General features: G+C 31.5%; 3 protein-coding genes across 3 annotated transcripts; 1 reads left to right on the top strand and 2 right to left on the bottom strand.

Annotated features, from left to right (window-relative positions):
- Window positions 1-2,969: 2,969 nt before the first annotated feature.
- LOC119834293 (60S ribosomal protein L9) lies at window positions 2,970-5,188 on the bottom strand. The gene is made up of 3 exons (XM_038358631.1): window positions 5,029-5,188; window positions 4,566-4,814; window positions 2,970-3,324 (listed from the first exon to the last, which is right to left on the bottom strand). Exons 2-3 carry the CDS (start codon window positions 4,804-4,806, stop codon window positions 2,993-2,995), a joined length of 573 nt encoding a protein of 190 aa, XP_038214559.1. The 5' UTR covers window positions 4,807-4,814; window positions 5,029-5,188; the 3' UTR covers window positions 2,970-2,992.
- Window positions 5,189-6,031: 843 nt separating this feature from the next.
- On the top strand, window positions 6,032-11,251 carry LOC119834431 (kinesin-like protein costa). Its single transcript, XM_038358790.1, has 6 exons — window positions 6,032-6,467; window positions 6,541-8,474; window positions 8,568-8,786; window positions 9,200-9,333; window positions 9,635-9,755; window positions 10,139-11,251. Exons 1-6 carry the CDS (start codon window positions 6,191-6,193, stop codon window positions 10,256-10,258), a joined length of 2,805 nt encoding a protein of 934 aa, XP_038214718.1. The 5' UTR covers window positions 6,032-6,190; the 3' UTR covers window positions 10,259-11,251.
- A 136-nt stretch (window positions 11,252-11,387) lies between these two features.
- LOC119834432 (T-cell activation inhibitor, mitochondrial-like) lies at window positions 11,388-13,732 on the bottom strand. The gene is made up of 6 exons (XM_038358791.1): window positions 13,613-13,732; window positions 13,318-13,418; window positions 13,094-13,240; window positions 11,936-12,067; window positions 11,698-11,842; window positions 11,388-11,613 (listed from the first exon to the last, which is right to left on the bottom strand). The coding sequence occupies exons 1-6, from the start codon at window positions 13,715-13,717 to the stop codon at window positions 11,527-11,529; spliced, it is 717 nt and encodes a 238-aa protein (XP_038214719.1). The 5' UTR covers window positions 13,718-13,732; the 3' UTR covers window positions 11,388-11,526.
- Window positions 13,733-13,808: the final 76 nt, after the last annotated feature.

Genomic DNA, 13,808 nt, shown 5'->3' with positions numbered 1-13,808 from the left:
AGTAGGCTTATCATAGTTTCGATTTAGGCTGATTCACCCTGGCCTTGTATTCCTCAAAGAACGGTTGATGAAATGTGCCTCCAGTTGTCTTAAGCCCTACCTATTTCCAGCTGTAATGTGATCAAAATGAGCAATAATGTTCATAGAATCTCCGTGTTCTCCTTACAATATTATGTAGTGAACGACAGTACCTTAGAATGGTAATAAACGAAGCAATATAGAGCGAAATTCACGGCTCACATGATGTTAAAGCAATACCGTTGCGGCGATTAGTTAGTCATATAAGTTTAAAGACTATTCATTTTTACGACACATTTTGTAACTATCACTAGCCACCCCAGCTATATTTAGCTTAAGTTGGCATTGAATTATATAAATAAGATTTTATGTAACATTTTACTCAATTGTGAATTATGATTACAATTTTGCTAGCATTCAACGCTTTCACCGCAGCATATTTACGCTTTCGTTCATTGTGCGTTTATAATCTAGCTGTCGTATAATGGTTGCTTTATATAAAGATATATTTATTGACAAAATCGGATATTAAGCTTCAACTCAACTATGTAAAATAAAATTGTATATTGTAGAAAAATAAAAGGTATTATACATGTTGATTTGTTATCGGATTGCTAGAGTAAAATGTGAATTTCTTCAGCGTTAGAAAATTTAATGTAATGTTCTCTATATACACGGTTAGTAAAGTTTAATATTCGCGACGAATCACGACGCACTTGGTGAAGTTATATGACAAACTTATTAGTTGTAATACTTACTTATTTTAGTCGAATCCCACCTCACGCGAGTCCTGCATGGCTAGGTAAGATATTATATATTCAGAATTATTGCTCAAGTGCAACATATTATTATACATAGCCATTCGAATCTCATGACATGCACACCGGCATCATACGTGGTTTGACTCTTTCATAGGCGAGGTGCAAGTTGTTTGTTGATCATTTTTATGGTAAGGAATTGTGTTATACGGTGTGAAGTCTCACCAAGAATAGCGATTGACATTAATTTATTGAGAATTTTATTTTCGTACGGAGTAACAGAATGCCCATCTGCAAATATGGCCTCACGCGAGACATAATGCTTTAGATATTATCTACTGATATAACTTTTATTATTTTTAGACTTTTTTTTCGTATTTTTAAGTGCAATTTGTTTATGTTAAATAAAATACAAATGATTATTCCCCCTGTACTTAAATTATGATAACTGTGAATGTGAATTGAGTAGTGTTGTATAGTTTTATTGCATGACAAAAATTCATGATTTTATATTCCGCCATTACATTCTATAATGTAAACCAAAGATATTCGGCATCATAAAAGCTTATTGGCATAATATGCTGACTTGTATCTGCACAGAGTATTAATATCATTTTTGCAGTGCTTTTATACTGTCATATAAATATTTTATGTTTGGTTTTACATAAATGTACAGATGATTTATTCGGAAAGTTTTGTGACGCTTGTGTATTGTGGTAATTATTTATGATACTTAATAAACTGTCTTGTGTATTAACCTTATTGCGAGAATGTTTTATTTTATTAGGTATTTATTGTGTCGTACTAAGTAGGTATTTTATTAAATTAATAAAATGTGTTGATTTGTGTACATTAATAAAATGTAAGTATAAATATTTTAACATATAGTTATCACCTATTTTAACATTTTATTAAAAACCATATTTGCAGATGTACAATGTTTATCATTTAGTGATGTTCAATAGCAGTTTGAATAAAGTTATTTACGTTGAAAATTTGATCGTGTTATTTTCTTTGAACCATAAGGGCACCTATATTGCTAAAAGAAGCCGTATACGAAACACCACCATGTAAAGCAGAACACAAAAGGGTTAAACGTTACTATCAACGATTGTTTATGGTATCATCACAGATTACTATAATATTATATATACAATACATTAGTTCTTATATAAGTATTAATTCATATAGTATTTCCGGAGTTAAAAGTAAAACTTCTCAGAATTTAACAATAATTTACCAATATGAGAAGGTTCATTTTTAAATACGTGTTCACATGTGTAACCATAACATGTTTTATTAAAGGACGACAGATAAAAGTAATGTGGATGGGTATAACGCAATGTTTAAGGTGGCTTAATATTTCAAAAAAAAATTAGTATTGTCGGTGGCTGTTTACCTATTTATAAAGCTTTACTACTTTTTGTACGTATGATTTTTTTTCCTTAAATATATTGTAGATGTCTTCGTGTGGTGTATAAGGCAAAAGAAGCGCGCGGGACCTGGCTTAAATAAAATTTTTATTTGCCTTCCCCTAGCCCAGAACCTTGGTATGCCCATGCTTCTATCATCTTAAAATATAGAACACAAAGGTGACCGACTGATCTCTATCAACGCGCAGCTCAATCTACTGAACCGAACGGCCTGCAATTACGTAAATAGTAGTATATTAATACGGGTAATTATAACGTATTTGTGCTGACAATTATGATGACGGCGACGAAGCTGCGAGAGAGCTGGTTGAAGGTATAGCCTATAGGTATTTTTTATATCATCTGTAAGCAGGAGCGTATCTACCGCGCGCCATCGATATCCATTAACGCTTGTAAAAAATGTCCAGCTTGCCCTTGCAAGAAATTTTAATCAAGTAAATTAAAAAAAAATATATTATAATATATAATAGATTTATAATTATCCGAGTTTATGGTTTTCGATTAATTGTTTCTCCGACCTAAATAAAATTAAACAAACATTGCGACATATTTTCATTACTCTTCTTATGGGCCCTCACCACACTTGGATTCTTTTTTCACTTTTGTGGGCCTTCAAGGCACTCTACGCTACTATGTACTATGCCATACTCCATAGAGAATTGAGTAAACTATTGGAGAGCAACAATGGCAGGGTCCACAAATCAACTATGAAATTTTCAGAGAAATTAATTAAAGGAGACAGTATAATTAAAACACAAAATTCAGCCTATTATTTTAATACACTTATATCTCATCCAACACAACAGTTGTTTTCTCAGACACATAGAGTCCATCCAAGAACTTTCTGATATCCTTGTTTTTGACTGTTGTGGATTGCTGGATAAGGGCTGCAGAACTCGATACATCCTCCAGGGAGTTGCCTTCAATGATAAGTTCATCTTTTTGTTTGGGTGAGTTGACAACTGTTACACCAGGAGCCATCTTTACCCTTCGGATGAATTTCTCACCGAGGAAGTTACGGATTTCAATAACTGAATTGCCTTCAGTTGTTACGCAGTTGATGGGGAAGTGAGCATATACTGCTCGCATTTTGTATTGGAATCCCTTGGTTACACCTGGAATTAAATAAATTTATATTATTAGTGCTTGTTTAATATTCTTTTAACAATATCCTATAAGAACATTATGTCAAAAAAAAATATTAGAGGTATTCAGTAGATTACATATGCAACTTCAGAATTGTAATGTATTGAAATTGTTGTAAATGAGTTATTTTTATTTTATCCTTACTTCATCAAGGGGACACAGACAATAACAGAAAGAAAAATAAATATAAATATTCAAACTAATATATCAAACATGACAAATTCACATTTTTAAAAGGTGCTATAACATGTGAACACAATGGCAATCTTGCAATAAAATAATTGAATTGAAAACTACTTTTCACATCAATTCAGCATTGTTTAGGTCATAAAAAATAAGCCAATAAAAATGAACAGAAATAATTTTCCATTCAAGTTAAATTAATGTTTAAGTAGCAAACTAATTAATCTAATATTAAAACAATTCTGAACCAATTTATCATAGAATTACATTTGATTCATAATATTTTATAATCATATATTCTTCTATTTTTATCTTACATGCAATAAATACATATAATATATTTACATAAAAATTTAATCCAGTAAGTGTGCATTTCGGCTACACAAAATTTACATAATTTTAATAATTAACTGCTTGTCATCATACAGACATTTCCAAAAATGAAAGTTATAAATAATTAATGTAACTAAGCCAACAATCAGTTTTAAACAAATAAATTAAATAAAAATTAATCAATATAAGTCTTTTAAACAAGAATATTTAATCAGTGAATGATGGGCGTCAGCTTTATACTTCTAAAGGAATTTATATGGATAAACATGAAAATCACCATTAATTGTACATAGTAATTTAGATTTGATGGGTTCAAACAACACAACACGATTTATAACCATAGGTTTGCTATAATGACATGTGCTTAATAATTAATTAGTTATTATGGCAACTAAGATTTTTTTAAAGAAAAACCAATACTGTCAACTTAGTCTGAAAAACCAATAAGAAGTACCTACAGTTTACAGAATAAGAAAAATAACTAGTGCTTACAGTTTTTAAAATTTATGACACAAAAGAATGTTTTTCAAATTCTACTAATGATATGGTGTTAAGAAGTTATAGTTACTCATAACAATAATGAAATAAAATTATTCTCTGAGTGTGAAAAACGATCATTTAACAAAGTTGATAAAAATGTCATTCTAAAAACTGATAAGTTTGCCTATGTTTACACTACAACAACGTAACTTACCTTTGATCATGTTTTCAACATGAGAGCACACAGTGCGTACTGCTGCTAATTCTTTCTTAGATCCAAACCATTTCTCCACCTTCAACAACCGTGGGTTCACCATACGAATGTCCACAGCTAAGTGTTTGAAGTTTCGCTTTAATACACCTCGCGGGCCTTTTACTGTTACAAGCCGTGATTTCACATGGACTGTCAGCCCTTCAGGGATTTTAACTTTTTGATTTGCAACAATTTGCTTCATCTTGAGGCCTAAAATATAAACACTTTGGTTGTAGAAACACAATATAACCTAAGAAGTTTTTCAATGTTATTTTTTGAACAAGTGCACTGAGTCTTTCAAAAATATAAATTAAAAACAATGTGAAATATATTCCTCAATTAAAACATTATAGGAAACTATTTAACTATTTTGATTTAGGGCGATTAACTTCGATTAGTTTCATGAAATATTATCGTTGCTTACTTTCAGTGCCACAGAGAGCCGGAAAAAGACTCAAATCCACAATGTTGCCAACCTAGTTGACGTAGGCTGTCAATTGTCACTGTCAATTCATCACATTTTACGGTATTTGCAAATAGCGTGCCTGATATAATACATGGATTTACAATGATAACGCGTAGCTTATTAACGCGAGGTGAAGATGAGTGATGGTGAATAAGTAATAATAGATGGTGAGATTTTACTATAATATAAATAAAAAGTAGAATCTTCAAAAATTATAAAGAAGAAAGAAATGAGAAAGGAAGAAATGCCTCTTGCAACCTTTAACTTTGAACTCATTTATTTATGCAGCCTATGCATGAAAAAAATATGTTTATACCTATTTTCAATACATGTGTTGACCTAACTTTATTGTAACCGCCTTGCAAAATAAACCCCAGTTGACACAAATTGTCAGCGAATTGGGCTACTATCTATAAAAATTAAGTTTGTGTTTAAATAAATTACCTAGGTTTTAAATAATACCGTCATATAATCATCAATTCAGTGACAACTAATTTCAGTGTACTGTCATAAGTGTATAACCCGACTTCCACTATTATACTACTCTTTAGTTACATCTTTGTTCAGTTGAATCCTATTCTGCTAATATTATAAATGCGAAAGTTTGTAAGGATGTGTGTGTGTGTTTGTTGCTCTTTCACGCAAAAACTGCTGAACCGATTGCAATGAAATCTGGTATGTAGATAGCTGGACAACTGGAAAAACATATAGGCAACTTTTATGCCGATATTCTTACGGGATACGGACTTACGCGGGTGAAACCGCGGGGCGCAGCTAGTATACTATATAGTACTGCGTAGACTTGGTACTCGGTCACAGAAGATTAAGTACAAGTACTCGGTTGTACTTATAATTCTATACTTATGCATAGATTATGAACTATTTACTACTACTCATTGCAACTTGACCGTATCGTATTATAGTCTATGGTATAAACTAATAATCACATTGTTGACAAAGTCAAACTTTTTGACAGAACTTCCATAAATAAATAAAAACCAGCACAAAATAACAATCGTTCGTCTTTGAAATAATGTTAGAAGAAGCAATATATTTCGTATAAGTTCTAGTGTAACCCGACGTTTACTGTAGTGAAAAATTACAAATATCCAATTTTAAAATGGATATTCCAGTGCAAATAGCTATTCGGTTGAAGCCTCCGAGCATTGCGGATTCAATGCAATGTATATTTAGTAATCCTGTTACACAAATCGTTATAACAGAAAGTGGTCAAACATTTCACGTAAATAGAGCCTTACCAGTGGATTGCACCCAAGCTCATCTCTTTAATTCATTTATGGTTCCACAAATCAACTGTTTCCTTGATGGATGTGATACTTCAGTTGTAGTTTTCGGCCAATCAAAGACAGGCAAAACATATACATTATTTGGTCCAGGTAAGTTTACACAAGTTATTAAGTAGGAATGTAAGCAAAGTAGTTGAGTGTTAATTGGTATTAATCATTTTAGGTTTTGAATGCATACACAGCGAATGTGATCAAGGGATTATTCCAAGATTTTTAACAGAAATATTTCATAAACTCAGTCAAATGCCGGAGAGAGAATTTATATTACATATAACATGGATGCAAGTTATCAACAACAATATATTTGATGTACTTGGAGGTGGTTTAATTAGGTGTTGTAATATTGAAGAAGCATTTCAATATTTGCAATTAGGCTGGCGGCAAAGGTGTATTGGTAATTATCACACTGTCTTCACAGTCAGTATGGAGCAAAAGTGGGTTGGAACTAATGGAGTTCTTAATCATAGAATGTCCACTGCTAGTTTTTGTGAACTTGCTGCTTATCCGGAGCCTGGACTATTTGCCTTAGAGAGTATAATAAAAGAATTGGTTGCTGGCAATCCACCTAAACAAATCAATTATGATAGATGTATTCTAACAGCTATGCTGAGAGATTCTTTTGGTGGAAGAGCTTTTACGTGGGTCATTGGATGTATAAGTACAGAACCTGAGGAATATCAGGATACACTAAAAACGCTCAATGTATGTTTGTGTTGTCGTGGTATAAAGAATTTTGTCACTGTCAACTTGTTTGCTGATAATAATACTCCTGTATATACTGAGAAAAGTGCTATTCCATCAGATAATTCATTTAATTTACAATTTGCTACAGCACAGTGGATAAAGTTAGTTTCAAATGCAGAAGGCTTATTCAATAAGATATTACAATCTAAGTCATTATCTGAGACTGATATGAATCAAGTTAGTGAGTGGTTGTTTTTAAAAGCTGAGTGTGATGAATGTCTTAATAATGAAATAACTGTAGATAATAAAGAAGTCAATACAAAGCAAGGTTTGCCTAGAATAGCTGAAGATACAGAACCCAGTGAGCCAAGTGAATCAGATGTTGAGTCTGATTCAGAAGATAGTGATTCAGAAACTGTCTTTCAAGATAAGGTAGAAAAGATGATGGAATATTTCAGAGAAAAAAATGACCAGTTGTATGCTGAGAGATGTGAAGAGTATTTGAATCATATTGATTCAGATGATATAACAATATCTGAAACAAGTGGATCACAGTCATTGCCAGTAATGACTTCACAATCAAATTCTGGGAGAAGAAGAACTATTCAACCTGGAGAAAGTATTTCTGGTGCTCAGCTAGAGCTTTTAAGAAAAGTGGCAGCTAAAGCAATTTCACCTGAATCTCAGAAAATTCTTATAGAATCTCATAAAAAGGAAATAGATCCAGAACCAAAACTGATAGAAAGGGAATTATTGAAAATGATAGACTCACCCAAAACTACAGAAATCTGCAAAAAATATAAGATGACTAAAGAAAAATATGCACAAAAACAAGTTTTAGCCAGGAAATTGTCAAAAGAGATTAGTACTAGTCAATCACAATTAAAAGAGTTAATTAATCTTTGTATATCAAAAAAAAGGCTGATTGATGATCTAACAAGGAGCATTACTATTAATTCTCGTAACAAAACATATACAGAGAGAATAGAATCAAATATTATAGATATGGATGCTATGAAAGAAATAAAAAGACATGAAACTAATTTAAAGACTTACAAAAAGCAAATAGACCAAATTAAGAAACAAATAAAGAAAGATGAGAAAAGGAAAAATACATTAGATGTTGAGTTACTTAAGGATAAATTAAAATTAGATGAACTATCAGAAACATCTGTTGATTTAAAGGATAAAAAGGTCCATACCATCAAACACTTTACAAATAGAATCACTCAACTTGATAGCATCTTGAAAGAAAAAGCCAATGATTTAGCAAATTTGGAACTTTCAAGGGAAAAAGAACTGATGTTGAGAAAAGAAATAAAGAATTTGCGTAAAACTAGAGAGTGTTTGCATGAGCAGCGGTGTAGTTTAGGACATAAGAGAAAATTATATAAATCACTTTCAGATTCTGAGGTAAAATTATATCTATTTTTCTGTTTCTACTAATTAATATATTTTGATTTAAAAATATTGTGTTTTACACTCAACCATTAATATTTTTAATAGGAAAGGAAATTGCTAGAATGTGAAGAAGCCATAGAAGCTATTGATACTGCAATAGAATATAAAAACAATTTAATTTGTGGAAGATCACCTTCTGCATCATTATCAGATTCGCAAGATAATAAGGATTCAAGGAGTAGAGGGGAACAAATGTTGATGGCAAGGCTTGATAAATTGTCACATGAAGAAATGAAAACACTTCTTTACAGGTATTTCCAAAAGGTAAAGAAACTTAATTGTAAATGTTTGTATTTTGAATATCGGAATGTTAGTTTAATCAGCTTTAATCATTTATCTCCAATATGTTTTTATATAATCAGACTTCTTTGAAATTTTTCAACTTCCTCTATGACAGGTGTTACAATTAGGATTTAGTTTGTATTGCATAATCTTAACTTATTTATCCTTAGAAATTGTAAGCGCAAATTATGTGATCTGTCATTCAGATGCTGTACCTGCGCTTAATGTCGATTTGGACTTTGTTTGTTCACAAGGGCACATACCTTCAAATGAATTTCAATCTTTTAAAGGCTTGGCCCTGTTTTTTAATGTAGACTTGGATGTTGATTTTTCTGAGAAATCATGCTTGCATCAACATTAATTTCCAGTTCATAAATATATTATCCGTGTTGTAGGTGGTGGACCTGCGTAGTGCGTGCACGGCGCTGGAGGCGGGGGCGGCGGCGGCGGCCGAGGAGGCGGCCGCGTGGCGCGCGCGCGCCGCCGCCGCATGGCGACACGCGCAGCGGTCGCGCCCGCAGCCCAATCGGTAACCTTACACTTTGTATTGTTAATAATACATACGAATACACACATACATAAATTTAAAATATAAATGAAGTGCTTGTTGAACAGATAATATTTCAAATAATTATTATCTGTTTTGTGCTTTTGAAATAACTGTATTTCTCTAGAACAGGATTTAACCACAGGGTCGCAACTAGGAACACATATTATTTGAAAATTATTAAAGAACAAGATTTAACATTATTCCGTTTTGTTTTCGCCATCAAAAACTCACACTCTAATAAAGAGGTCAAAGTCAAAAAGGTGAAAATATTTTGTTACAGATGTCTGGATGGAGGGAATTTCGATCGAGCCCTTTCATTAGGGATCACAACGGACTCAGAGACGTCAGACGATGCGATGCGATTAGTGGATAGAATGAGACAGCTCGCAAGATGCCCACCGGTAAGTTTTAAATCAAATAATATTGTAAGTATGGAGAAGTAATAGAAATTTTTACCCTGATTTTGTAGGTTATACGCATTATTTTTGATCCAATTGAAGAGTTATGTGTATCTTATAAGGGTTTTGGCATTTATCTTGTATATCAGCTATGACTGGTTAGCACTCACATATCAGTCAGCATGTATTAATACAAAAAGTTGAAGGAGATTAATTTATTTCAAAAAATATCTATTATAATGAACACACTATAATAGATATTTTCTGTTTTTACATAACACGTTGTTATGGGCTGGTGTACATACCAGCCCAATAAAATGGAAATGCATAAAATGTGTTTATTTATTTTCTAATATCTGTACTAATTAAATTATTGTTTGTTTCAGGCCCCCATCATTCCCAGTCAAAACTTACGCCAACTCATGCCAGCTACTCACTTACCAGTAGCCAAAGTTACGAAGGAGAAAAACAAACTCGTGATTGTACAGCAGAACAAAAAACACTGATATTATAGTTTTGTTAAGTATGCATTTTTAAATACTCATTATTTATTAATTGTATTGTATCTGATAATTATAACATTCGCTCTTTTTAATGTTTGTATAGTGTTACACCATTTACTTTTTTTCTGTAATTATATAAATAGTTGTTAATAATTACGAGGTGTTTAAAGGTGTTATTTCATAACTATGACACGAGCTAGAAATGCTTTATAAATTACAATAAAATATGTAACATGCATTGTCTCATGCACTATACAATTTTTGCAATTTAATTTGGAATACTGCAGTTTAGTGATATTAGAATTAATATTAATTGTATTATGGACATCTAATCATCACAACATTAGAATATATAGTTGAAATTGCCAATGTATAAACATTATTAATTTTATTGCCGAGATCCGCCCATCATGTGAAATATTTTCACTTATCAGGTCATTGCTTTATCGTTGAATACTTTTTGAAACGTTTCAAATTCATTAAGATTGCACATGACTCTACATAGATGTCATTTTTCATACATTAACTGCATCCTAGAACTTAATATTTTGGTTATGAACTTTTACGTTGAGCAGAGTTTTTAAAATTATTCTAAATTTTTGTTGAATTTTATGAAGTATATTACTATGAATATTGTATATTTATATTCTATCTAGCTTCATAATAAACAATAGAATTTTCGACAGTAACATTTTTAAACGTTAGAAGGAATAAAAAAAGAGTACCCATAACATACAACTCACGATTTTTACTTATAATCCGCGATTTTGTCCACTTGACGTTTCGAATATTAAACGTGTTTTACAGTAGTTGATCTTTTTGCGCGCGTAGTCCAAGAATATTTCAAATGTAATGTTCTCCAGCTTTATAGTAATTTCCAAACACAAAAACCTTACAAACATTCCTTACCTAGTGGGGGGATAATGGAGCCAAATCTAGCTACATCTTATCAAATGGGGAAGCAAGGTGATACCATTCGGAAAAAACCCACAAGTAATTTTCTGACGTCCCCTGTACTGTATAAAAATGTAACACACTTGGTATTAAAGTATGAATTATTTAACATAGTAATTACTAGTTAAATGTTCAGTAGTTCAGAAGACAATAGATTTGCTCAAATAAAACAAGGTTATAAAATACATGTTTATTCGCTATTTAATTCGATTTTGCTGTTTTTTCAGATTACATTTTGCTAACTTTCTATATATGTACAGTTTTAATGTTAATAAAATTTTAAACGGAAAAGCTATAACATTATTTTACAGATATAACTATTTAAAATTCCATGGAATACATAAAACGCCGTCAGACAGCACGGAATAGTAATGAGTTACGTATAAAATGTTTCCTCGTAAATTCTGTAACACAATCAAAACCAATCATTAGGGAAAACAATACCATATGTAAAATTATTCAAATAAACATAGAAATTTGATTCTTACCTCATCAATTTTATCTATTCGAGTCAACAATCTTTGACAACATAGGATCATCAATCCAGGTGTAATACTGTCGTCTTTAATTAAGTCCAATAGTTGAAATCTTTCTTTTACCTCTTTATATAGAGCTTTCTCAATATGTTTATTTCTGGAATCGTAAAATTATCTTATTGTTCAAATTATGTACACGATCTAGAATGTACAAGGTAAAACTTTATAATATTGAAACAAAATTACTTACATACTATATTCTGTTAAAAGAAGAGTAGCTTCATCTAAATGATTTGTAATAAAAGCAATCAGTTCATCTGCTGGACATGATGATGGTGTAATGAACTGACCAGTTGGCGAAACCATCAAAGGACCAGCTTCTCTGAAATAATGATAAACTTATTTTAGTTTCAAAAAGTACTAGCAACTTACCCCCTCCACCTTATGTGTCGTAACACTCTTAAATTTTATATGTATTTATAAAAAAAAATAATTATTTGGATCAATTTCCAAAATATTTAACTTCGCATCTTATAATATACTATTTTAAATCTTAACTTATGACGTCACAAAGCATTTGACCCCCTCCTTATCACACAATGTCACATTTTTGAGATATCCTATTCCCCTTCAACATATGAGGTTATTTATGGATGACTCCTTACTGAAATAAACATGTTCTAACAATCACGTAATTGCAAAGATTAATTATGAACTGCTTCAATCGTAGATAGTTTTATTGTTTTGGGCAAGTGTGCTTAATGGAGTTTTCTTTTGAGATTGAATCTATGTACGTAAAAGTGTCAACTTATGGCTGTTTACGCTACGGTTTTGTTAGTTTCGCTTCAGTCCTTGTAAGTTTACTGATTTTACATGTATTGACATAAAATTAAAGATAGATAAATAAAATTAAAATGACGGTTTCCTGGCGCCCAATTAAACCATGATTTTTTTACATTTAACTTATGGAGTGAGGTAACAAAATATAGATTTTGAATATGATGATAATCATTCACATTTGTAATTTTTAATACCGTAAGGTTCGTGTCTTTATTTAGAATTACCTTACATAGAAGTTATGAACATACCATTGATATAAAAAAAAAACCCAAGATGCACAGTCTTATACAATAGTAACAGTCGAAAGTGTCGCCAAACTCTTAACAATTGAAGCCAGAGTTTAAGCATATCGTTTTACAATGTTCAACCTTACGCGATTTACAAAGCCATTACATTTTTGTTTTTATAAAGCCGCGCCTAGACTCGAGTAACACGAATCTGTGAAATGAGCTCATAATTTAAAATGTTGCACACATTTTGTACGGATTTTTTTTTTATGTTAAGTGTGTAAACTGTTCTTTTTATTTATTTAAGGGAACAAATGAAAAAAGATGGAACGGGTACGAACGGTTCAACAACAATTTCGTATTTGCTAAGAGATTCTGGCACAGAATCTGAAATTTTCCTCCCGCGTCCATAAAAGTCGCCTATTGATGTTATCAACTGACGGAGGTGACTGCAGTATTGTGCTGCTGATACTTTGGGCATAAATTTTCTGCAAGAAATTTTACATTTTATTTTTCAGATACATTTATCTCATAGACAAAGAAATTCAATAAACAGATGACTCACCTTCTACAAATATGTATATTTCTTAGAATGCTTGAGAGGGCTTTTTCATAATTAGGTATTTCCGTAAGGGCACTGTCTTCTTGACTAACTTTTTTAATAAGCTAGATTAAAAAACGCATATTAGAATTTTATCTGTTGCCATTATTAGGTCAGTATTAAGGCATATATAAGGTGTGTGTAAAATTGTAAACCCTTTTATTTACTTTTTTAAGATTTTTATGTAAAACATAAGTACCATTTTATTTCTATTTTACTACTTTATTAAATAACTAAAAATTGTGAAAACCAAACTCACAGACAGCCACTCATGCCTCACATCTATTATATTCAGAAAAACATCTCCATCTAAGCTCACACCAGTAAATTGTCCAAGAGCAATAGTTCTATCTGAAAATAACATAAATTGTTAAAACTTTTATTTATTATAGTAATATAGGCTCTGTAAACCTTGGTCTGTCAGGAACCTTATCTCTTTGGGATTTAAAAATAGT

The sequence above is a fragment of the Zerene cesonia genome, chromosome 19, assembly GCF_012273895.1.
Source record: "Zerene cesonia ecotype Mississippi chromosome 19, Zerene_cesonia_1.1, whole genome shotgun sequence".
Taxonomy (NCBI): Eukaryota; Metazoa; Arthropoda; class Insecta; order Lepidoptera; family Pieridae; genus Zerene; species Zerene cesonia.
The sequence above is the reverse complement of the archived record's forward strand: the minus strand, read 5'-3'. Positions and strand labels throughout refer to the sequence as shown.